The sequence below is a fragment of the Neolamprologus multifasciatus genome, chromosome 7 (genome assembly GCF_963576455.1).
Source record: "Neolamprologus multifasciatus chromosome 7, fNeoMul1.2, whole genome shotgun sequence".
In the NCBI taxonomy this organism is placed as follows: domain Eukaryota; kingdom Metazoa; phylum Chordata; class Actinopteri; order Cichliformes; family Cichlidae; genus Neolamprologus; species Neolamprologus multifasciatus.
In genome coordinates this window covers 30,885,202-30,912,467 of record NC_140445.1, presented here as the reverse complement: position 1 = coordinate 30,912,467, position 27,266 = coordinate 30,885,202, and the positions used below count along the sequence as shown (strand labels likewise).

Below are 27,266 nucleotides of genomic sequence, written 5' to 3'. Positions count from 1 at the left end.
TGGGGATGAAAATAATTAAATATATGCAAGCAAAAATATATAAACATAGTGGTTTGAATAATGTGGTTTTGTTGATTTAAAGTATAGTAAATTATGTCTCTTTTAGAAGATGCATATACCAAAAGTACCAAGGCACATATCCATGCAAGTGCCTTTAAGGCTTTACGCTTCACTACAATTGTGCACAAAACAAAAGAACTTTTCTGGTAGTCTGTAAGCAACAGCATCTGTACTACCAACAGATTATGAGGAATCTAGATTAATCCCATATCCCATCTTTTATAGTTCTGAAGAATTTTTCTAGTACTAGCATGTCCTGTTTTCTTGGTAAGAATTGTGAAATACCCTCAATTACTCTCCAGCTGTACTTTCATTTTCACCTATAAAGAACACTAACGGATGTCTGAGGTATCTAGGCTGTGCTTAAAATAAAAAAGATCACAGTTCTCTTACAGATACAGCTGGCCTCAGTCCAGCTTTCCAAACTAAAACTAAAAACACAGTTGCAATGAACAGCAGCAGTTTTTTTTATTTTATTTTTTTTTTTTTACTGTAGTGCTGCAGTGTGGTCAACTTTTTTGGTGTCTGTTTATATGCTGCAGATGAAACTCGGCCTGTTTAACCTATCACCCAAGCTGCGTGTGCAGTCTTGACAGTTTTATGTGCAAGCATTAAGCAGAGATATGTTTCACACTTTTCAGGACTCTGTAATAATCAGAGTCTACTCCTTCTTCTTCTTCTTTTTTTATTTAAAACTAGAACAAATTAGCAGACCAGCTCAGTTATGTTTATAGTATGTTAAAAATTGTGGGGGAAAAGGCTTCTTAGTGCCTGGAAGCAGGATGTGTTGCATCCTAGACAAAACATACCACAGGATTGCAAGTGATCTCTCTCCTATGTGCTCTGCTATCTCATCCTGTTGTTGTCTTTACTCCAAACTTAACTCAAAGTAGTGGACAGGAGACTGTGATCTGGAGCCTATAGTGGGCTAAAGAGGCAGAGAATGAACATCTCTGCCTTAAGCGCTTTGAGTGCTCAGATGAGTAGAAAAGCGCTATATAAGAACCAGTCCATTTACCATTTACCATTTACATCTGCTGTGTAGGGATGTTTTGTTTATTTCTTTACCTCTTTGGTAACCTATGAGGTAAACAGTTCTGAAATTAATCTGCTACCTTTGGTGTATGTTTCCTAATGGCCATAGGGTGGAAGCTATATACCATGGTATGAATTAATTCTAACTGTCATAGTTTTCTTTGCAGATAATGTGATTTTTTTAGGAGGAAGTAGGACTAAAAAAAAAAGTCAAAACAAAACAAAAAACCCTTAATCTGCTTTTTCTGATTCTTCCATTGCTATAAATTATATTACATGTGTAAGCACATTTTTTGCAGTAAAATATCAGTGGTGAATATACAACTAAAAAAAACAACAACTTTTTTTTTAACAATAGAAACCAGCATTATTGCTGTCTTTGTCTATTGTCTAATGGATAAATAAAAATGTCAATTCTCTGGTGTCGTTACAACTATCCTACAGCTGCTTTTTTCTATTCAGGAATACAGGAAAAAGACCGAGTCATCCAAAAATGAAAGTTAAGTGGATGTAAGAACATTCTAATAACTGACTTCATATGAACTTTAATGATGTTAATGCAAGGTTGCATAGCTATTTGCAAAAGACTCACTCACTCTATAAATCTAGGTAGAAAACACAGGTTTTATAATCCCATAACAATAGTAAGCATTAGGATTCAGGAATTAACATTAAGAAACAAAGTTACAGTCATTTAGCTTCATGTATTTCGGACTAGAGATGACTGTTCTTTACCGAAAATAGAAAAATAGCTTTATGTTTTTACAGTTTCTTTTCAGTTTAATCAGTAAATCATTAGCATCAATTTGAAATATTGTTTTAAATTTTTAGAACAAGCCACATTTGTTCTTCTCTACTCAAGCCGACATGTTACTGAGAAAGTAAGTCTTTTGAGTGAGGGTGTGATCTGTTTTGGTTTAGTCTAAATGAGGTCATTTTGAAGCACTATCAAGAACACTCAATTCCATGCCCCAAACTAAGTCTCTCCCTTGTATTGCTTGCCTGTTTCATTGTACATGCACTGAAAACCTTTGGACTTCTCTTACTTTTCATTAAACAAAAAAACAAATAAAAACAAATTCGTTTTTTAGCTTCCGCTGATACGGATATCAGTATGTGCCAAAAAAATGACTATAAAGGATTTTTTCATCACCAGGAAAGAACATGTAAAATTCCAGATGTTTTTAGTCACAGCAACCAATTTTTAAAGCCCAGTTCTTCAAAATTTAGTACCACACAAAAATCTCAAATCAGCAATATGTTTAGGCTGAGCAAGAAGTGAAGCTCAGGAGCAATCCTGACAAATACCAGCTGACATCATCTAGCGCAGCCAATATACTTCCATGCATCCAAATGGAAATCTACCATAAGGGAAAACTCTCTAAGCTATTTCACAGTGCATATAATTGCTCTACATTTCCAAACCTCTTTGCAACCCACCTCCCCCTCATGCTATCCGGATAAGTGAAAGTCTAAGAAAAGAGTCTCAGTACCAGTTACTGTAGATTAAAATAAACAAACTTTCATTATCAGCTTGATTGAACAGCATTAGAAAAAAGCCCACATAAGAAGTTCTAAACAAATGATGCAACCCGTTTTTCTCTGTGATTACTTTTTTTGATTTGCAATCAGATTGTCTTTTTCCCAGTTAGACAAGTACCAAGTGTTTACACTTACAAAACAACCAAATTCAGTGAACTGGCACTCATCGTGAAAAACTGTAGTGCATCAGTAGTGCATGTGTGTGTGTGTTTGTGTGTGTGTGTGTGTGTCAGTTGTTGGCAAATGCTGGAGTGTTCTGTGAATGATTTGATTATCTTAAAGCTTATGGTGTTGTATGAGGTCACATCGTCAGACAGCATGGAGTGCCAAGCAATACCATGCCCAAACAAATGCAGATGCCATATAACAGACTGGTACTTGTCTCCAAATTACAGTGTATAAGCAGTCAGTATTTACCCCGAAGACTTTTTTCAGTATCTAGATTTCAAAGGAAGGACAGAAATGAATGATTACACACTAACAAATGTGCCCTACTCATACACAGACGTTTCTGTAATTTTCTGCTATAATGCTGGTGTATTTTCTGGCTGAGCAGAACCAATCTGTAAAAACCGCAAGCCAAACGTTCCAATCTACTGTCAGCATGGAAACACAACTGGCATGCATCTCACAGTGTCACCTGTTTTCTGTGTGTTTGAGTTTGTGTGCATCTGTGTACGTCACTTAATGCAAGAAATAATTGTAGACAATACAGTCTTTGTAATCACTCCCTATGGCAGGATCTGCACCTTACAAATGTGATTTCAGCAGCATGGGTTGTTACTTTCAGGCAAACTTTAAACACTGCTTAACCCTTTTACATTTGAGGCCATTTAAATTTGTATAATATTTGCTACATAAAGCATTTTATTTTTCAGTGCATTCCTCAAAAATAAATTGTAGATTTTATTTGGACTTTTTCTGGGAAAAAAGTCACACTGAGTATGTAGAAGTCTCAGAAACTCACAAAAACTCATATATCCAATATGACACACTTGACTTAGAGTTAAACAGTTAAATATACAAGGTGTTATAAATTGCTTTTAGATTGTGTTCAAAATAATATAGTATATATTATATATATATAGAATATAATATAATTCTTTATTTATTTCCTTTTTTGTTAAAACATATACATCTTAAACACAAAACCTGCTGCTCATTTCAAACCGGGACCTTCGTTTCATTCCCGCCTTGATGTCTGTTGTCTTCTGTATGTTTTTCTATAATACAATTTACAATATGTCTCCAAAAAGATCTGATCCCACAAAATTTGAAAAAGATTTTCATGCTGCATTTGTTAGGGTGTCTGCATCTTCAGTTAAAAGGTTAAAAGGTACATCAGTTGTTTTAGAACTAAATGACGAGAGGCTAACCATCTTCACAAACCAAAATAAGTCCAGTTGCCTTCTTATCAAGAAGCTGAGAGAACCTAAGTAGAACTTTTGATGTTGATGTTTGATTTTCTTTTTTATTCCAAGTTTATTAAAAAATAACAGATTTAAAAAAGTCTCAGTGCATACACATGAGTCACTGCTGCCAAGCAAACATCTCTGCAGATAAACAGATAAACGCCATTATTTCAAAGAACTCACTGTGTTTCCGGTCAAAAGCTGGTTTCTCTAACCATTAGCTCACTGTGAAACCACTACAAGACTCCATCACTGTGTACACCACAAGCATCTTTGTGGACTCTGTGCTGTGGAATCTCAGCTATTGAATGTGAACTTTAATCTAATCTTCTGTGTGGAAGCACTGATGTGGGTAAGAGGGGAATGGGAAAAGAAATCCTTCTGTGGACAAACGGGAAACTAATGGGCCCTTTTAGAAATATATATAGGGATCATGGTCATGACCACAGATAATGATTGGGTTAGAGAGACAGTTGAGACAGAATGTGAGATACAAGTAAAAGATGAAGCAGGGGATGGCTGACAAGAATACAGGTTGCAGAAAGGAAAACATGACCACGATCAGAAAGACACGTGCAATGAAAACAAATCCCAAAAAAACAAGATACAAAGGAAGGATAAACTCAAGATTTTAAAATTCATAAAGGGATTTTTGAAAAACAATAGATTTTAAAAAGGAAAAGAAACTGAGGAGAGCAATAAAAAATGATACAAATAGATTAATGGTAGGAAAATGAGTGAGACTCTCAGAAGATGAAAGCAATAATTCAATTTGGGGTGTTTTTAAGAGCCACAGAGAATTCACATAAGTGGAAACCTAAGCTGGCATAATGAGCCTTCCAAAATAATTGAGTGCTGAAAATGTAAGACAGAAGAATAGGAAGCTGTTTCTTGAATGTAATATTTTACTGGATGTAGAATATTGGATAACTAGCGTAGACATAAAATTGTAATGCAAACATGCAATTGTAATGTTTGCACAAAAACTTTTCTTTTCTAGTGTTAGCTCAGTCTTCCTAGCTTGTGAGTACTTATGAGTTTAGCTTTTGAACAAAAAAAAAGGAAAAGAAAAGTAGCAGGGGCGGCGTTAGCAGTAGAGTTTGTTTTAAGTATGCGTGTTTCAGTCTTGCTGTAAAAAATATCAGCCCATAAGTGCTCGCTTGAAAAGTAAACACATTTAACATCTACAATGTAGCAATCTTTTTTTCTAATTTAGTCATTATGTGTCCCCATTGTAAAGAAATCGAAGTAACTGAAAAATCAATCAACACTTTACTCACTTTCACCTAGCCAGCCTAACATGTGTCTGATTGGCTAATGTAGTCGTATTAGTCTTGCCAGTCTTTCCCAAATAAGCATAGCATTAGAAAAACAAACAACATGAATGAATCTTGGTGACAGTAGGGTAAAAGCACTCCATATTAACAAGAACATCCTGCCAGCTTTACTCAGAGAGAGGCAGCCTACTGCCTGTTGGAGAATGAGGGGAAAAAGAAGACAGATAATCACAGATGTTATATTTTTACAGTTCTTTGGTTGTTCATCATGTGACTAAGACCAGCATCTTAATAATGAAAAATAATAGAAACCTGACCAGTTTTTAGAGCAAAAGTGTTGCTGAAATAAAATGCTAGATTGAGAACCAGACCCACACTTACTAATATGTTGAGAGAGATAACGTGCTATGACACCAAAGCCCCCTAAATGTCATCACATAATAATGCTTACAGTGTTTGGTGTGAGGCAACAGATTCAAGGATGGAATAAAGTTTTATGAGTGCTTTCTCAACATCGTCAAAATATTTAACCCATCTGTCTGTGTGCCATGTATAATTAAGTAAGTGAGTGTTTGCATGTGTTTGTGTCTGCACATGTGAGTGTTTATCTACCTTCAGTTCTGCATGTGTGTTTTGCGTGCATGTGTCTTTGTGGGACTGCAGGGTTCACTGCCATAATCTGGCCTCTATTATTTCCTTATTTTTGTTCCCATAGACCAAGGATACTTAATTAGAATTTAAGGAAGGTCTGGATAGAGAAAGTTTCCTCAAACAAAGGTCCACAATATGCTAAAGTTTCTTTTGCATTATAATTCAACAAATAGCCTAACACTTGTCTGTAAACAGGCAACAACTGGCTGTGAAGTAAAAGAAAGAAATTACAATTCACCATTGTTGAACTAGTGTTTCCTATTTATTTTCAATGAACTGGACGGTACTTTCATAATAAATTGTTCTTTTTACAAGTAAAGCAAGCAAGGTTTACATTCAAAATTTAAAAATAGCTTTTCAAGAAGTTGTCTTTAAATAAAGGGCTTGTTTAAAGAAAAAAAAACATGAAAAAGTGTAGTTTGAGTTTCCCCTTTTCTTCTATCTATCAGGATTAAAATAACCCTACCATAAATACGACAAAGGTTGCACAGAGTAAAATAGAAATGGTCTGATAAATATGTAGTAATAGGCATGGGTGCATAAAGAAATGCATCTGTGGTCCACCTATTCATTACCTAGGCCATAGACCCATGTTCTTTTTCTAATAAAGATTATTTCTGTAAGGGAAAAAAAACAGAGGATAAGAGTTGTGGAAAATAATGGAAAAGTAAAAAAACATGTACCATACTTACCATTCATGCCATTACATTGCCATGTGAGCATTAAGAAAAGTTAAAAAGAGAGCATGGTGGTGGTTAAAAAACTGTTGCTGTATCATACACTTGGATAAAGCAATACATATTAATATTAGCAGTTCATACTATAGGATAGGATAGTCCTAAGTAAACATTTGTACAAATGCACCATGCAAAATTTATTTTAAGTAACTAAATGATAATCGGAGAAACTGCATAGTTAGAGAGTGTATAGGAGCAAACTCTCATACATAACTCTGTACTTTATTAGGCTCACCTAGGACGTATGAGGGTGGATTCCCTTTTCCCCTTAGTACCGAATTAATTGGTGGCATAGATTCAACAAGACGACCGAAGCATTCCTTAGAGATTTTGTTCTACATTCATGTGACAGCATCACACAGTTGCTGCTTATTTGTCAGCTTCACATCCATGAAGCATATCTCCCATTCCACCACATCCAAATGGTGCTCCTTTGGATCGGGGTCTGGTGACAGTGGAGCCCATTCGAACTGTCATGTTCAAGAAATCAGTTTGAGATAGTGAGAGATTGGTGACATGGTGTGTTATCTTGCTGGAAGCAGACATCAGGAGATTTGTATATTGTGGTCACAAATGCATAGATAAGGTCAGCAAGAATACTGAGGTAGGTCCATTTGGTCCTACTGGGTCCAAAATGTGCCAAGAAAACAGTCTCCACATTATAATATCACCAGCATCAGCCTGAAGTGTTGATATTACGCATAGATGGATGTTGTTTACTCCACATTCTGTCCAAATGCCTCACTGTCCAAATGCCTGCAGAAATTGATACTCATTGGACCAGGCAACATTCTTCCAATCCTTTGGTGTCCAATTTTGGTGAATGTGTGTGAATTGTAGCATCAGTTTCCTCGTCTTAGTTGACAGGCTTCTAATTTCGCCATGTTTTGCATCCTGAGGTGCTCTTCTGCATACCTGGGTTCTAATATGTGATTATTTTGCTCGAAGCAGTCTGGCCATTTTCTTTTGACCTCTGCCATCAGTGAAATATTTTTGCCCAGAGAACTGACACTCCATGGGTATTTTCTCTTTTTCAGACCATTCCCTATAAACCCTGAAGATGGTTGTGTGGGAAAGTCCCAGTAGAGCAGCAGTTTCATAAATACTCAGACCAGGCCAGTATTTCAGAAACTGTATTTATGGGAGTGCAGGCCCATCTGGCAACAACCATGTCATGTTCAAATTATCCTAAATCACCTTTCTTTCTCAGTTTGAAGTTTAGCTAGTTCTCTTGACCATGTCTGTATGTCTAAATGCCTTAAGACATTTGATTGGCTAATTAGATATTTGTGTTGAGAGTCAGTTGAAGTAAAATTGCAGATCAGTCTTTATAAACCCCCTCGAAGCAATACATTTTAATATGTTGTTGATGAGCAATGGCACAGTTAATCCATTGTGCGCTGCTGTTTCTAACAATTGCTTTGAGTTACGTAAATCTTGAGAATCATTCCACAAACTAAAAATGTCTCCCCTAAAGCTCTTTATCAGGTTTGACAGCAAAACGATTCCTTTAAAGGTTTATTTACTGCATTCTGGTGACACATGAGCCATTAACAAACTAATAGGAAAATGTGTCATTTATGAAACTGTTGCAATAGTAGTTTGTCATTGCAATAGCCACACACATCTTAACACATTTCTATGTACTTACTTATTTTTATAAGACAACGAGCGTGCCAAAGTAGTTTTCCTACGTTTCCATATACTTTCCAGGCCTGCTTCAGAGCTGTGTTTATTTACCTTCTTCCAGTGACTTTCCATTCTCCAGCCTCTTTTCCCTCCATGTGGCATTTTTAAGTAGTGACAGGGCAAAAAAAAAAAAACTGTGGCTATGGTAAACCAGCCATATTCTTTTGGGGCAAAGAGGAAATTCTGCAATAAAGATAAGTAATGAAGGTAATTATATACTCTAGGATTCAGGGAGGAAATTAAAGAATTTAAGGGTTAACCTCGAAGGCCATAAAATCACAAAACGGCATTCCTTTTTCATTTTGAGTGGAAATAAAACAAATTTCCTTTACATATATGCACATATACTGTTTTATTATATATTTTTCACTGGACATGATCAGATTTTTTCATTTATTATTTTGATGGATTTTGCCCTACTACGACAATAACATATTGTGGATTGTGGTTAAGATAGATTGGATGACTAATAAATGTTTACATCAACACTGACACAGTAAGACAGTAAAAACAGAAAATACAGTCGCAGCCATAATGTTAGAGTCAAGTGGGGGGTTTTTTCTCTTGTTTTTCAGACTGGAAATTCTAAATGCTTCCTCTGAGCATTTTTTGTGCTGAGTCTGGTCCTGCTCCGAGTAAGATGTTTCACTGAGAGACAAATAGTTGAAATAGTTTCTCTGCTGGGCAATGAACTGCTTGAGAAATTTATCCAACTCTGGAGAGTCCGCTTGCATAGTTAGGAAGTGAGGTCAAGCTCCACTGCAGCTGCCGCCTGCACAACACTAACAGATAACAGACCTTCCTGTCAATACTCTCTCGCTTTTGCTCTCGCTCTCTCTCTGTCAACTCTGCTCATTTCTCATGAAGACTCTTTGTTTTACCAAGTGGAAAGTCCTATACTTGTCGTATAGTTAGGATTAGAATTCACAGCACTTGACATGCACGAGTAATGTCAGTGACCCTTTCCACAGCGCTAACATATTTCATCTACTCGGGGAAGAGTCCACTTTAATGAACAAAGTGCATAGCTGATTTATTATTTATATTTAATATTTATCACAGTCATTCAAATCCCTTAAATCTAAGTTATTTATCATCAATTTTTAATGAGGTTTTTGACCTTATTAACCTTTTTTTAGTTACATTTGGTCATAAAGAGATATTGGTACTTTGTTTTCTTGACTAATGGTGGTGTGCTTCATAAGTGATGCTAATGTGGTTGTAGAGTGATTGTTATTTGTTTTAACAGATACACAAAAAACATTTGAGAAAAAGGACAGGAAGGCTATCAGCAAGGGTTACGTGCGCTCATTATAGAGAGGCACTAAAACAACGCCATAGTGCAGTGTCTAGCACTGTTGCCTCACATTAAGGAGGTATCTGGTTCAAACCTCCTAGTGAGCTGGGGCCTCATTTGCTTGTGAGAGAGATTTTCTGTGTTAGAGGACTATTGTACTTCGCGAATGGCACTGTACGACAAAACAGTGTCATAGGGTTGCGCACCTCTCAGTTTTTGTAACCTTCCATGCTCAGCCACTGCTGCTGCCAGTTTGTAGAGGGAAACTAATGTGTGATTGCGCTGGTTTTTACCACCATTGTATTGATATCAGTATAGAAGCCCTGAAGGAGATGTTACGACAGTATAAAAAAAACAAAACAGGACTTTGTGGCAAAAGCTTCTTCTGCTATACCAGCACTAATGATTAGGGTTTGCATAAGTGGCAACACCTATAACTCTTGGAAATAATGTAGTTGATATCGCCACATTAACAGCAGAAATAGATATGTGATGACCTCAGTGGTGGTCTAAAAGCAATCAGTGCTTCAAATTTAATGGGGTCCCTGGCCCTGTGATTGGAAAAGGGAATATCTATCTGATTCAAACACAGGATGTTGCATTGTTAGTGGATTGATAGTGTTTTGTTAGAATTATGAGAGGTGGTAGGATGAATTCTAATGTAGCACCAAAAGGACCCATTCCCAAGTTGCCTGTGCTGACTTATTATTATTCAAGTGTAAGTTAGCAAAAGCCCAAACCAAGTAATCAGTTCCCAAATGTTGCTCATGAGTCATGACGTTACTTACATGAATCTTGCAAACTTAGATCAAAAACTGCTATGTGCTACAATTTTAAAATCCTAAAACAAACACAAATTACTTTGTAAATTCATGGTGTCATCATATGATGAATCTTAGTGTCATCATCTGTGGAACTAAGCACTCAGTTGACGTGGCCCACTTCCAGAAAATGGAAGAAGTCAGCTTGATTCATGTGAAAAGACAAGTAAATAAAATAAATAGTATTGAATTGTTCAGTCTAAACAAAAAAGGTTTCTTTCATACATATCACAAAATTACACGTTAGCTGCAAGTATGTAAAAATTATACTTATGACAATTTTAAAATAGAAACAGTTATGATGTGGATTACTTTTAAGGTTTATATTCCATTATGAGGTGGCTGTTACCCCGGAGTTAGTGGGTGGTTCAATCCCTAGCTCTCCCAACCTTTATGTCAAAGTACCCTTGGGCAAAATACTGAACCCCCAGTATCCACTGATGCATCAAAGTGTGAGTGTATGAATTTTAATGTAAAAGTGAAATAGAAAGAAAGCACTTATATGAATGTGTGTTAATGAATGAATGAGGCTTATATAAAAAAGAGTTCTTTGAAAACTCAGATTGAGTAGAAAATCATTATTAATTAAGAACAGTACCAGTCCAGTTATCATTTATGTAGCACAGTATATGAAAGGATGGAGTAGGCTTTGGTTTTCTGACGGGAGTGTCAATTACCTCAACTAATATGTACAGTTTGTGTTTTTTTAGGTGCGTTCATCATTTGCTGGACCCCTGGTTTGGTCATCCTCCTCCTTGATGTTTTCTGCGCTAGCTGCAATGTCTTGACCTACGAAAAGTTCTTCCTGCTACTCGCCGAGTTCAACTCTGCCATGAATCCCATCATCTACTCCTACCGTGACAAGGAGATGAGCGCAACCTTCAGGCAGATCTTGTGCTGCCAGAGGCAGGAGAATGTGAATGGGACGGCAGCAGAGGGATCCGACCGATCTGCATCTTCCATCAATCACACGGTGCTGACTGGCAGCACCATGCACCACCATCACCACCACAATGAACATTCGGTGGTATAAAAAAAAGAAAGAAAAAAGAAAAAGCCCAGTGTCTTGGATATGAATCCATCTTGAAGGGATTATTCTCTACAGGAGATACAGACTGAGAGAAGGTAAATGAGTGTATGTCAAGAAGAATATGGCAACTAGAATAAAGCTGAAAAGACTCAAGCTGTCTGAAGACAGAGCTGAAGAGAACTCTGATAGGCTGTTATTATTTTGTTTTGTTAATTTCCATTTGTGTTAAATGTGTTGTCACAGGTAAAGATGATATGAACTATTTAAAATCTGTGAAGTAGAGTATTGCCAGTATAGTCCATCCTCTTTATCCAATCTTTCTAACTTTATGCCTGGTAGGTTTGTACTATTACTCGTCTAGAGCCCCATCATTATGAAAAGTATCAAACTTAACACTCTACATTTATGTTATTGTTGGTTGCTGACTCACCTGATCCCAGATTTACAACATAGTGTTTTTGATTTTCATCTCCATTTGTCGGGCAGAAGCTTTAACTTTAAATGGATGTGGTGTAGGCTCAATGCAGGATATTGTTACCAATGTTAGATATATTTCAAAAGATGTCATCCAAAGTGAAATCCTGCCTATATTCACTTGTTTTCCATGTTTTGCAATCTACCAAAACCCTGTGACACTGTTTCATCCATGAATTCAACACAGTATTTTAATAACCTCAAACATTATCATTTTCTGCTGTAGAGTTGTCATCTATTGTTTAGCAACAAGTAAGTTACAAAGTACAACCAGATTTTTTTTTATTCTATTCTACCTATCCTCTTTTATGAACACGCTCTTGTGAATCCATTAAATCAGGTTTTTGCTTCCATTCAGTTTAAATAAAGGAAGGATCCAATGTTTGCTACAAATCGTGGATTGTTTACTCCCTCTAAGGATTTAAAGGCAGGCTGTTCCAGGGAAAAGAGTAGGAGGAGGACAGTGATGTGAAGACAGGATGAGAGTCATGTTTGGTGCACTTTCAGAGACTTCATATTATGACACCAAATGTGCTGAGCAGACTGCCTCTCAGTGTTTTCCTTGGTCCCTGACGCTGACCTCGGGAGGGAAAAGGGGGAATTGTAGAAGTGAATGTGAAAGTATCGCCTGAGTTAGTACCAAATTGCTTTGTGGTACCTTGAGAATGGGTTATTTAACAGAACAACTTAAAATTAAAAAAGAAAATCAAAACTTTTGACTGAAAACCCTTTTCCCACTCTATTTTTACCAGCTTTCATGAACTAATGATGATACGTGAGCATTTACCTACCTCGCTTCTGGTGTAGCCATGCTAGCCACTGTGTCAGGCAGGGCTCTAGGCACAACAATGCTGTTAGGATGGCTAATGACTCACAACATAACCTTGATTAGCAGCAAGCTGTGCAGTTTGTGGTGTCAAATTCCTCAAAGGTGTACACTTTTAAGGCAGTTTGTAATTTGTCAGTGGTACACAGTGAAAGCTAGCCAAAAGCAGTGCTCTTGAGTTTAGTTTAGTTTTTGTGTTTTTCACCTCCATTAGAAAATACACATTTTTCTTTTAAAAATAAAGAATTTGAATTAATTGTTCAGAGAATTCTTGAACTAAAACCCCACAGACACAGAAATGCATTAAGCCTTAGCAAATGCTGCAGTTGTTTAACAAAATCTGAATGACCAGCATAGAGTTTTACTTGCCGTAACACTGGTATCAGTGATATGAAGTAAGCAGATATCCAACCAAAACATGTTTTATTTTGTGTCTCTGTCAGAGAGATAGTTGACGCTTACATTAAAAGTATTATTTGGTAGCTTATTTTGATTTTTATGTCAGCAATGACAAATTAAAGTCTATTCTTATCTTCCCGCCTTAGGGTGCATTTATAACTGACTCACTTATGAGCCAGTGCAGTTCGAATGGTGTAATATTTCCACAAGTGCTCTCATTAACTTGCGATTTTGTGCCAGCTGAAATCCAGCATGGCAATGCTATGATGCACATTGTTAAAAATTGCAAACTGAATGTTTTAAATCAAAACCCATTTTGGCCAAAATACATAGGCAAACCTCCCAAAAACCGACAGCAAAGTGAGAATCACTGCCAAAAGTACAGTCAAACGTTTTCCAGGAAACCAGATGTTTTTCAGGAATTTCAGCTGCAGAGTTAACATTAAGTCACCAGGTATCTTTGCCCAGATGTTTGGCCTATTAATCAGGCAATTTATGTTGTGATATACAGACAAAAACCATCACTCTGCAACACTTGCATACATTTTTGATGCATGTGTGAGATAAAGCACTGTGGTCTAGGGCACCTTAGTCATCACTTTTATTAGTCATTTCCTTCCTGTGCCAGTGCTTTTTTAAATCTCTACCAGTACTTCTACTTGAGACAAAATGAGAGAAATATTCCAAGGAACCAATCCCCCATAGCAAACTTGTTGTATTAAATTTGTCCAACTTTCACACTTTAATGTCATAAAAATCTTGACCAGATTTTGTCAATATATGGCTCTGGACCCAACACTCCATATTTGAAATTCACTGTAACATATCTTTTAAGTATTAATTTAGGTTATTATATCAAACCAACTAAACATTCAGTGTCTTTGTTTACTAGTGTGTCAGTCTTTGTGTACCTTTGTAAGTATGTGTGTACAATATGTATATATAAAATATATTATGCAAAGTTAATCACCAAAGGGAAACATGTTTTGTGTCTGTAAATTTCACTGTGTTATACTCTGTCCAGATGTACTGTAGGGTTGTTTGTATGTTTTTTTTTTAAATGCCATTTGTATTGTGATCCTAAATAATGACTTTCCCATAAACACTATTACAGCAACATTAACTTGTTTGTGATGCAAAATTCAATATCTATGAGTGCAGTGCTTTTCAGTTACTGTCCATAAAAAGTCAATTAACAGCAGAAAAGCAGTGATTCGCCCTCTTCTGGTTGAAAGATTTTAGCTTAGAACATGTCCAATCATACCCAGAAGTGTTTAGCCACAACCACACCCATCAGTGTTGTCTGTACTTGTACAACACTGCAGTAGTGAGAAGAGTAAAAAAAAATGAGTGGCGTTATGTTACTTTTTAAGCTTGCTAATACACCAGTCCTGCATATGTTCCAGAAGGACAGAGTGTAGGATTTAGTGGCATCTAGAGGTCAAGTCGAAGCATGCAGCTAACACAGCTTGTGGCTAACAACCTACCAAATTAAAAGTTGTTAGCCAATGTAGAAATGCAAGTATCAGTATGGATACAATGCCTGCCCTCTTTTATGCCAGTGTTTAGTTATATGTATGGGGGGGGGGGGGGGGGGGGGGAGAGAGAGAGAGAGAGAGAGAGAGAGAGAGAGAGAGAGAGAGAGCGCAAGAGAGCTACAGATGTCAACAACAGGTCTCCTGAAACTGCCCAGAAAATGGTGTGATGACTTTTATTTCCTTAGATTATAACGTCATGGCCATTTTACCCTGATTGCTTCTTATTTTGTCTGAATGATGTGTGCTGTGTTTGCTGTGGCCTTCAACTGATGCTGCTTGACACAAACACTGTGTGATGCAGTTCAGAAACATTCTGTAATACCAAAAAAACTGATGTGTTTAATAAAAAACAAAACAAATAACAAAGCTGTAGATCTGAACATTTTGTTTTTCCAAAGTGAAACATAACATTAAAACGATGTTGAAGGTTTTCAGGCAAAGAAAAAAACAAAACATGCACCACATGTTTTATATTTTTAAGTAATAGTGAAAAAAATCTATGTGATTTCCATATTATCTCTACTTTAGAGTCCAATATTAATAAATGTCCAACCACAGTCATGGTGTTGATACAATAAAAACATCAGTCTGACTCCAGGGGGAAGTGTGTGAAAGTTGTCTATATGAAATGAAGGACCTATGTGAAAAACACACAAACAAAACAAAGACTCTGTCATACTATGGTTGTTCTGTTTGATTTCATGCCAATATTTGTGCTTTTGTCCAAACAGAATGGGGAACACAGAAAGACACAGGCTTTTATTGTTGTTGTTGTTGTTGTCATTTTTTTCCCAGGCCATTAAATAGTTTGTGGAAAATGAGCCTGCTAACATAGTTTGGGCAGCCTTAACTGTTACCAGATATTTTTGTGCGACTGTGTATTTATTGTTGGAGGAGGAACACATTTCTTCTCAATGCTGTCTGTTTGCGACTGTTTTGCATAGTGAGAAAATGCTGAATGACTAAGTTCCCAAACCTTACACAGTCTCCTGAGGCAGTGTTTCTGGACTTGGCTCATATTCGGCAGACAGTTTGGGGTTGGTTTACGCTCAACTTTTGTCAGTGAAACAGGAAAGAAGGCCCACCCACCCGCAGTGTTGACAGCAATTCATTAGACACATGTGATGCCATAACTTGAAGTCATCTTAGATGATTTAGGAATGTAAAATGTGTATTAGACAGGCATATTTATTTATAGCATATGCGTATACATTAGGTTGTATAATCATGAAAGATATATTTGGGACGAGCTGAATAGGGGAAGGGACTGATAAGCATATGCTTCCTCCTTCTGCTTTTTGAACAAGACATTTTTGGAGTAACATTGTACTTTTGCTTTTCCTCATTAATAGGATGGCTTTAAACAATTTCATGTTTATTTTTGTTATATGTATTTACAATCATTACTCGTATTTTCAAAATAAAGATGCGATTGACTGATTGATAGATTGATTGATAAATGGAACAGGTTTGCTCATTTTTAATAGTGTTATAACGATGTAGAACTACCATTAAACTCTTATGACTACTTTATGCTCTATCTAGTCTATACTGGCCTTTGCCTTCTGTAGGCTGATTATTTTGGAATACAAAAGTTAGTGATTATCTGGTGAATATATGGAAAACAATTTATTTAATTTGTGACAAAATATTCGATTGACACAATGCCAATTCCCAGTCTAGAACCATCTCTGTGTGTTTCCACCAAAAAACAATTTGCCTCATTGTCTACAAGATATGATACATGTGAAATTAACCAGATGTAGCCCACAGATTCTGTTCAGCATGATTTGCCACAACTTCTGAAAGAAAGACATCATTAAAGAACTAGCATTGTACCAGCACTGGTGCAGCATTGGTGGAAAAGAGGTCAAATTTGCATCTGTGCACATTTGACCTTAATTGTGCACATGGTGCACAATTAATGCACCATGTGCATGTGGTACAGGTGCAAAGCAGAGACAACTGGAGCTGAACCACTAATATGGTATTTCTGTATGTTTACTTACACTGTAAGAGTGGTCAGGGTCTGTGTCATGTGTGACATAAAGTATGCAGCAGTCCTTGCAACAGCAAAGAGATGTTTCCATGGAAAACAACATTGTCTCCCCTTCTGTGTGTGTCTGTGTGTGAGAGTGCATTTGCTCTGTTATGTTTATTGTTCCACAGCTTTGGAGTGGTTCCTCCAGTTGACTGATATACGTCTGTTCACGTCCTGTTGCTGCCCGAAAAGGCCAATCAGGGCCAGTGTGGCCACGCAGGAAGTTCTCTGTACAGTTGCTGAGTGAGGGGGGATGTAACATCTTAGTCACAAAGTCAATATAGACACTTTCCATAGTTCCTCCCATGGTTTGCTGAGTGAAAAATTTGTCCCATTAGTCAAATGTCCTACTGCCTGTTTGGATAATGACTTTAATGAATAGAGTTGAGCATCATGTTGCCAGCTACATTTATGAAAGATGGAAAAGTCAAGAAGTCATAAAAAATCTGCTGAACAGCTCACATCCAGAACATTTATAAAATACCAGTTTCCTCTGTTACACTAACACAGAGTTTTGACAAAACAGGAAGTGATTCTTAGCTATAACAACATATGACTGCCAGACGTGAAGATCTGTTTTTCATGAGGCCACAAAAATAATTCTGTTTTACTAATTTACTGTGAATAAGTGTTACCTCCCAGTAAGGATCAGCTGATGGCTTTGCAGCACACTGAAAACAAAAACACTAACAAAACAAAGAAGATGGAGACAGGACAAGGAAATGACTGCAACGGCTGCAGATAAGAAACAAAACACCACAATCATGGATTCACTCTTGGAGGAAAATAGGAAGGAAATTAGGAAGTACATTCACATGGCTCTTTTGTATAGATTTCAACTTCAGTGAACTTTGACCTGTGAATACTTGTTCAAAAATTCCAAACCATCCTGAAAGTGTTGACCTTTGACAGAATAGATAAACCTGCAGGATTAAGTGCCAGTGTTTTTTAACGAGTACATATCTTTTGCAGAGGCATTTTTATGGCTGATAGAGTTGCCTGTGAAATAATTTTAATCTGCATCCTTGGACAGCACCAAAGAAGAGCAACAAAATGCTTTGCTTCTGTTTTTTCGATGTGGTTATACACACACAAATGACTGTTTAGCATTTTATAAAACAAACATTTCAATTCACTAACAAAACTGTTTAAGGATGACTAGGTGATTAGGATGGAAGTAGCATGTTCATAATGAATGTGATCACCTCATAATATTCATGATAGCGCCACATGCGGTCTAAAACATACTAACATACCATTGTACCATTCTCTCTGTATTGTATTCATTGGTGGAGAAGTGATGGAGATAGGATTGAAAGACTCTGAGCCAAAGTGTAGATGAAGAAAAAGACGGATGAAAGTGCAAGGCCAGACTCCATACAGTCTAATCTAAACAGTTTACACTTAGGCATCCCCCACAACACACACAGATGTCCTCCATTTAACTTGTATACACACACACTTTTGCACTGAGATGCAAACACAGACATTTTGATGAAGTTGTACAAATGCAAATAAACAGGGCTTATTGCAGTCACATAGAAATTCATGGTAAAAATGCTTTGTGTAGCACCATTTCTCTAATGCATCCTCTTGCACTGAGGAAAAACAACAACAACAAAAACTGACATAATAAGATACTAAGGGCCTTGTATAAAGAGAGACGTGCAATGAAATAAAATAAGATATAGTTTGGGCTCAGAGAGAGAAAACTCTGATAATGTCAGTAGGAGCTCCTGAACCAGAGCAACACACCTTTGAAAGTGATTGTGGACATTGTTTTCTTCTTTAGAGAGGTGTTTTGGGTTAAGTATGATGGCAAGTGTAAATATCCCTTTCTAACTTCCTGAATTCAGATGCATGCAGACCTTGTGAATAAAGATTCATTGTACTCTAAAAAAAAGCCACATTTAGATCTGACGTACAAACTGTTCAATAATTCTGTTTATTTGCAAGCAATACAAAGAAATATACTTAATGTGAATTATGTATGACAAAGAAAAGGGAAAAAGCCCAAAACATTACTGATATAATGCAACAAATACAGCAAAAAAAAAGTAACAACATGGCAAATTTTAAAAGAAGACAGTTAAGTCAGCCATTCTTAGACAAAATCAACATGTTTTTTTTTTTTTAGAAATGAATATCTTAGCTTTTTTTTATTCTATTAATGTAACCAAAATGGAATTTTTACCAAAGAAAAAAGGTTAAAGAGTACGAGCACTAAGTATAATCTCTAACCTAGCTGACCTAATAAACGAGTCCCATTAATAATTCTATTCATAATATGTGAGTTTTAGTGCTTCAACGAGGAACTGTATGAGAAATGTAAATGAAAGTGAGGAGAATTAATGAACTTATGCCTATTGTAATTTGTTCATATGTTCAAGAAATATCAATAACAATCTAAAACACATCTATAAAAGAAAATTAAAACCAAAGAAACACAAATAAAAACAGAATGCCCCGTAGTGGAATACCAACTTAAAACAATCATCAGTGATTTAAAGTGACCGTGTGCCACTGTGGAATAAGCAAGCTGACTTGAAGAGACATGTTGTGTACAATCTTATAATAAATATATCAACAATCCCTTTCTACAACACTGTTAAAGAAAAAACCTTTCAAGTGTAGATTCTCTCTTTCTGTCCAGCGAACTTTAGGGTCACATTGAGCCTATTCAGAGCATTTGCTAAATTTTCATCAACGTTTACGAAAAAAACTCAATGAGAAAAAGAAAAAAAACAGATGAATGCGGTACAAGAGCAACTACTGCTAAAAATGACCATGGTATATCTGTATGGCTAGTTTCCAAGTATTTCAGAGACTTAGGGTCTGGGGTGAGTTAATTGATTCAGGTTTAACATTTTTCAAAAGTGAACCTGTCAGATGGACAGCTCCCGGTAAACAGTCAGAAACTGAAATCCTGAATTCTGAAGTAGCAACATACAAATGACTACAATATGGCCATGTTCAGTCTCCTGAACAGACAAGCTGCAAAAAGAAAATGACTGCAATTACTTAACCAGCTGAGCATGCAAAGTACAGTGCTGCTGTGGACTGCCTTTTTATTTTAGTTTTCTCTCCTTATCTTATGTACGGAGGTCAGTTATTGCAATTTGGTTATTTTTTTTTTTTTGCTTAGGTAAGTTTGATAAATATGGGATAGGCTCCAGCGCCCCCCGCGACCCTGACAAGGATAAGCGGAAGCGAATGGATGGATGGATGGAAGTTTGATAAATATTTCATATCGTTTCTTTTTGTTTGTTGTTTTGGTATAAAGGCCACCCTGAAGTTACACCCAGCTCCTTATTAGTGTTCCATCCTAAAGAAATAACATATTATAAAAAAAAAAAAATCATTGTAAAATTGTACCAACTGTGTGATGTGGCTGCTTGAAGTCTGATTAGGATTGGCCACCTTTATGTTGTGGTCTGGCTGGATCACACCAGACATGTTAAATAAAAAAAACTTAACTAGAACCTGTTTGACTAAATGAAATACGTATAAGTCCTTAAAATGAAATAATTCATACCATGATCTCAAGAAACCCAAGAATAAAAGTGAACAAATTCACTGTACACACATTCATCTATAAATCTGAAAAGAGTTACAAAGGGATTTCTAAGGCTTTGGGACTCTAGCAAATCACAGTGAAAGCCATTATCCACAAATAAAGAAAACTTGTCCTGACACTTACTAGGAGTGGCCAGCCCACTGCGAGCACATAGAACGAAGGTTTTGGAGTGGTATAGGATTGCCTTAGACTGCTCATACTAGAAAACCTTCCAATAAATTAAGTTCTGCAAAGAAAAGTGGGCAAAAAAATTCCTCCACAGTGTCGTACAAGTTCTTGCAGCCAAAGGTGGTGCAACCAGTTATTAGGTTTAGGGGGCAATTACTTTTTTACATAGGGCCAGGTAGGTTTGGATAGCATTTTCTGCTTAATGAATTAAAGCATCATTTAAAAACTGCATGCTTTGGCTATTTCTATCTAAAATCAAAATGTGGTTGATCAAGTGAAATATGTAAGTATAACAAATATGCAAAAATGAAATTAAATAAAGTAAATAAAATAAAATAAGAAATCATGAAGGAGACAAATAATTTTTCCCCAGCACTGAGTGCTTGGGCCCAATGTAAGTATTCATTAAATCATTAAAACAGCAAATCAATGCCTTTTGTACAAGGAAAACCAGTTAACAGTCAGCATCAGCTTCAGTGTGAGCACTCATGCTTAGTCTGTTTTGATGCATACGTTCTAGTATCCGATGTATGCTGCTAAAGCTGGGCCTGTCTGATGGGTGTGTACTCCAACAGAGCCTCATCAGATTATAGAGCTCCAAAGGACAGTTCTCAGGACAAGAAAGGATGTGACCATCCCTCACATAGTAAATAACCTCCTCATGACCCATACCATAATATGGCTGCATCCCATGGGAGAAGATCTCCCATAACACCACACCATAGGCCCACACATCTGACTCTGTAGTATAGCGATTGTAGAATATAGACTCTGGAGGCATCCAGCGAATGGGGATGGCATCATTTTCATTGGCTTTGTAGTAATCAGCTGAGTAGATGTTTCTGGAGAGGCCAAAGTCTGCAATCTTTACCACCATTTCCTCTCCAACCAGGCAGTTCCGTGTCGCCAGGTCACGATGGACAAACTTGCGCTCAGACAGGTATGCCATTCCTGCAGCAATCTGCTTGGAAATCAATAACTGCTCTGTACAAGAGAGAAGCCCGGCCTCCAGCTCAGAGGAGAAACTGCGACCCGACAAGCTAGCACGACTGAGGGTGCGCACTGACTGGGTTGGAGATCTGCGACGCAGGAACTCATTGAGGTCACCATGGGCCATATACTCAAACATCAGACACATTGGTTTACCCACTGCACACACACCTGAGGAGAGAGCACACAGAAAACTATTTGATGGGCTATTATATAGATTAGCATTTTTGATTTTCCCACCACAGATGTTTTTAGAGAACAAACACAAATATTTACCATAAACACATCAGTCCCATCAATGAAAACACTAAATTAACAGTTTTTCTTCTACAGTATCACATAATGAGTTCATTCGACCTTAAAATGCCAAAAAAAAAAAAAATATTACCCAGACATAAACACACATGGGCATGTACTCACAAATAAGTCATGCACAAGTTCCTACTTCTACTTTAGTGGATCTTTGATATAAATATGATATATTTATATTTGACAAATTAAGTTTCTACTTTTTCTGGACTTTTTTTTCTTCTGAGCTGGTGTTGGGGAAATGATGGCAAATGAAGGCAGATTATTAAATTGAGAGTGTAATGACTGAGGCTGCTCATGATATAAATATCACTTGTGATTAATACAAGTTATTTGAAATGTTGTGTTTACATTTTTAACAGTAAGGGCTTCCACAGGCTTTGGATGTTTGCTGAGGACAGAACAAACAGTGCAACAGTATCTTTAAAATGACATGGATTTATTTGTTAAATGCCAATTTATACTGAATATAGTGGGCATGCAAACTTTATTTGACAGAACTTCCATACTTATTGGATAACAACTTAAACTGCAGGAGTGAGATGTCAACTTTAAAAAACAAAACAAAAATCAAGCATATGAATGAGGTCTTTGGTGAAACAGGATCTTGGCAAAAGTGACAAAATTCATTCTACTTTATTTCCTCCTTATTTACTACAACTCTATAAAAGAGTGTCTGTCTGCTTGTTTGTTCTTCCATTCCTGTGAGTACTTGTTGCAGCTTGTGAGCACACACTGCCAAGACTTTGCAGAGCCCCGATAGCCCTCCGATCTGTATCCGTATGGTTCACAAACAAGTTTCAGTTCTTTTGAGCAGAAGTTAAAAAATATATTGCTAGATGAACAGAAATACACCACTTTATTCAAACAGTGCTTTCAGTTCACTCTTCTTTTCTTCTCATTTTAGTGCACAAATAGTGTAATTTATGCAGTTAGTGCATTGAAATGTACCAACTTATTATTGGCCGCAGTTATAATTTTGATTGACTGCATTTACTATTGCTTCTGTTTTTCAATGAAAGAAATTGGAAGCTCAATGGCCCATTGGTAGGCCAGTCATTTTAAATCAGTTTAAACTTTGTTCAAACCCAGTAACATTTATTTCCCCTCCTTGTTGAGGTTCCAAAGCCACACAAATTATGAAATGTGTCATGCTGAATTCTGGGGAAATCAATGAAGGGCCTTATTTAGCTAGATGGAAAATCACTGCACAGTCAGCTCTTGGACTGCATTTGGCACTGCAGGGATGTCCACTGCAAGTAAGGGAGCGCTAATATAGGTGCAGCTCAATGGTGGAACACAGAGTTGGAACACTGTACTTCAGCGCACAGTTGGTCAGACGTAATCTTTTTTTAAAATCTTATTGGATCAAAAATGTTGAAATAGATTCAAATTTTTCAGGATTGTGGAATGAGACAACCTTATGTAATCCACTCTTTTATCATTACTGTTATTATTACTCTGTTATTTTGAGCACACAGTTATTTCAGGAATTTAGGATTGAGAAAACTTGGATCCAGTTTTATTTGATGTAGCATAATTTATGAAACATCCATTAATCACATCATTCTAATTATAATGACACCATGAACTGAGACAATCCCAAGCACAGTTTCTCTTCCTTAGCAGATGAAAGTGCGCTGAAGACATTTTCATCTGGTAAAGATAATGAAAAAAATTGTTAAATGAAGAAATCTGAATCGTTTTTGTTTAATTGAGTAATGAACTTTTTTTTTTATTTATACAAATAAAAAAAAAATAAAGTATGCACTCATTTGTTAGGATAATTGTACAGGCAGAAAAGTGGGATTGAATACCTGATCCTGGATTGTGAAATGTGAGATTTCAAATCCAAATTATTCTGATCTATATTAAACTTTCTGAACAACTGAAGCCAGAAGCTAAAGTATTTGTATTTAGTTGTAGTTCACTTTTTTTGCGATTGCAACATGCTTCCAATGAACTTTAGGGGCAAGGAGGAGGTTGGAGGTCATGTTAACTTAATTCATATCCTGTGGGTCACTAGATAGAACAGCTCACCAGAGAACAATTATCGTGTGTGTGTGTTTGTGTGTGAAGGTGGCTGGGTGTATATGCTTCTGTGTATAGGGTGGGGGGAAACAAGTTGTAATTTAGTGCTAGTGACCTTTGCTAAAGGACGGTAGCTGGATTAAAATGTTTCCCTCATTGCTAAATATATAGAAGACAGAAGCCACACACGGCACAAGACACATGTAGACTTATGTATATCCAATTCTGATGCATTCGTGTTTTGGATGATGCATATATTCCTGCACATGATTTACGGCTGTATTATTAGTCTAGAGGGTAATTAAAGGTTAAGGAAATAATCTAATCAACTCCAGTTTCATGCACACCAGAGTCTTTGCTGTTAGTGTGTCACTCTCCAGATGAGTCATCTAAAATGAATGCCACTCAGAAAATGACAAAAAATACCAGTGAGTGAGGGAGTGACTGAGTGCTAATTTTGAAGAAATATATTGCACAACGACTGGAGCTGCAAAAGAAAACTTCTTTGAGCACAGCCAGTGATCAACAGCTCTGTTTACTCGCTGACCGGACCAACTATGCTGCATCTCCAAATGTCTTCCTGGAAATATATTTGGATGTGAGCTGTTTGTATTAGATTAGATAAGCTGCATTAGTGAAGATACGGAATTTTAATAGAGCACATTTGTTTTATGTTGGCCAACAAAGGCACATTAGTTGTCAGTCAGCACTTGTTTACTGGCAAACAGCACTATGTGGATTATTCTCTGACTTTGATAGGTCCACAGCGGGAAACAAGCAAAAAAAAAGCATCTGAAGAGAATGAATTCTTTCAGAAAAATTGCTGTTTGGAAAATCAGACTCAGGGAAATACTAAGAGGCAATCCTTTCTTTTTTATTTTATTATGTAGTTCTTTTTAATGAAAGCTCTACAGTTTTTAGAAAGTTTATTGTTAAATCGTTGCTTAACATAAGCAGGTGAAAACTAACAACTGAATAGAAATGTTATTTTAAATGACCCAAAAGACTCTTCTACGAGTTGAAAAGCATTCTTTTCAAAAGATCTTTGTTTGGTCCGGCTTCTTTTAAATAACTGATTTATTTTAGATACCTAAATGCACTTTCAGGCCATAAAACTCTGAAACCAAATAATAAATGTTGATTTCTATCAGTTTTTACATGTCCAATTCTGTCTTTTCAATCTTGTTTGAGTTTTTTTTCTTCTTCCTCCATTTCCATGTTTCTGTTTTTCCACTTTACTTTACTTCTCCCTGAAGTAAACTCAGGGATTCGGCAATTATTCAATGTAAGCTCCATCTGTGACCGTTGTCTCTTTGGAAATCACATTTTTCGTTGCACACTTTTTCTCTCTCGTTTGCACACAAGCACACACTAACCTAAGAGTCGAACTATGTTTGGATGGTCAAATGCAGCCATGAGTGCTGCCTCTCTCTGGAAGTCATTCTGCATGTCAGCTGAAGCTTCCTCCTTCAACATCTTCACAGCAACCATTGTGAAAGACTCCATGGGTAGCAGGCCTGGAGCTCTGAAACAGACACAAACAAAGATATTTATAAACTGAGCATGGAAATATTATATTATCAGTATTTGTATTGTATTGTTAATGTTTTTGTCACTAATGCATAAACCAGACTTTTGTTACCATATGTTTCAAATGTGTATTTTAGCTTTACCCAAAAGTGTCTAAGTAAACAACACAGCTATTTAAGCGTTAGAAATATGAATGAAACACATATATGAACACATATTTATACTAATAGGTCTACAGAGAAATACTTCCTCTGTTGGCTCAGGCGCAAAATGATGTTTCCTAAAGTAGATATAGTTGAGACAATAATATTGATACAAACAATGATATCCCACACACACATACTGTAGAGTCACACAAAAAACAGACTGAAGCGCTGATGTCAGAGAAGAAGTTATTTTTTTCCTCAGGTCTATTTAAGTATCTTTCACGTGGCTCTGTGTGTGTGTGTGTGAGTAAGTGTGTGTGTGAGTAAGTGTGTGTGTGTGTGTGTGTGTGTCAGAAATGATTAAGTGCACTCTATAGTCATGTATTTACTGAGTGAATGTGCACACAGGAAACAGTATTACCTTTTGATTTAGATTGAGATGCATACATTACATTGTACTAAAGAATGCACATAAATACTGTGTACTTCATGTGCACATGAGTTTATTCCTGTGAAACTTCTGTTTTGGAGGTTTCATATCATAGTTGTATAATCATACAAGTGTGTGCGTTAGAGTATGTATTTGTGTTCATGTAAGTCAGTGTGCGCATTATGGTCCCAGAGGTGTCTATATACTGCACCTTTCTAGTTTTCAACGAGGGATTATCATCTAGCCCTAAGGACATCTCTCAGATTTGACTGACTATGCACTCAGGTGCTACTGTCATAATGCTGCATGCTATTATTATACTGCTCTGTGATCAAGCTATCATATGATGTGATTTGATGCCTCCGTTTATCTATTGCATTATATTTATGTGGCTTCTTAAATGTTGTCTATCATGTGTTGCTTTGAGTTGACTTGTTATAATCATGTTACTTACAACACAATAAGAAATTCTATTTAAATTGAGATTCCTTTTTTCTTGTATTAATCAATTTTTTTTTTTAGTTTTCAAAACAGGCAGTTGAGCATTGAGCTTTACATTCTTTATTTTGTAGCACAGTCATGGACGTCATATGGGTGACAAGGCTGTGGTGCATGAATAAGAGGGAGTCTAACAAAGTTGAAAAACCTACATCTAGAAGATCTAAACTGATTTACTTCTGCTGTCCTGAATTCTTGGCTGTGACAGCAAACAATTATAGATAGCTGTGACTGTGAAATCCTGTATTCAGTAAACCTTGTAAAATACAACCAACAAATAATTGGATTTGGGTTATTTTAGTAAACTACAAAAAACTGTCAAAGACATTTGATAGGTTTCAGTGGCTCTGCTATATGTTTACTTCATGGAGTCATGCCACTGTATGTCATAATGAATTTAAGCAGATTACACCAATATTACAACATTCTGACTAATAACGAGCGCTACAAACTTCTGACGACTGCTATCTATCAAGCCTAAAAAAATTAGATTCATGCTCATGACAGATTTATGACTTTTTAGAAATATGACCCAGCTCTGGTATTGAGTGTGATTAAAGAGATAGGTTTGCAACATTCATGTCATGCTGTAAACAGGCTCAGGGTGCAGTGAAAGTGACACCTGTAACAGCTTGCCTTGTGACTTTGTGAATGACGCAGCAGTTCTCAAAATGACCAGTGACCTTGTTTAGCCATGTCATCCTTCTCTCTGTCTCAGTCCTGTCTCATTCCCTTACCCTTTCCCTCTGACCTAGACA

At 36.6% G+C, this 27,266-nt stretch overlaps 2 protein-coding genes across 4 annotated transcripts in view; one reads left to right on the top strand and one right to left on the bottom strand.

The window, feature by feature from the left end:
• Window positions 1–13,768, top strand: part of lpar1 (lysophosphatidic acid receptor 1) — a 34,459-nt gene extending 20,691 nt beyond the window's left edge. For both annotated transcript variants that reach the window (XM_085164761.1, XM_085164762.1), the window contains exon 3: window positions 11,232–13,768. In XM_085164761.1, the coding sequence (XP_085020887.1) occupies window positions 11,232–11,554 (323 nt within the window). In that variant the 3' untranslated portion in view covers window positions 11,555–13,768. The remainder of the gene's footprint in view (window positions 1–11,231) is intronic.
• Window positions 13,769–18,011: 4,243 nt separating this feature from the next.
• musk (muscle, skeletal, receptor tyrosine kinase) overlaps window positions 18,012–27,266 on the bottom strand; it is a 33,954-nt gene continuing 24,699 nt past the window's right edge. Inside the window, exons 9-10 of one of the 2 annotated variants that reach the window (XM_085164758.1) lie at window positions 25,281–25,429; window positions 18,012–21,735 (exon numbers count right to left, since the gene is read on the bottom strand). In XM_085164758.1, the coding sequence (XP_085020884.1) occupies window positions 21,029–21,735; window positions 25,281–25,429 (856 nt within the window). In that variant the 3' untranslated portion in view covers window positions 18,012–21,028. The remainder of the gene's footprint in view (window positions 21,736–25,280; window positions 25,430–27,266) is intronic. The other variant, XM_085164757.1, reaches the window with a different exon arrangement.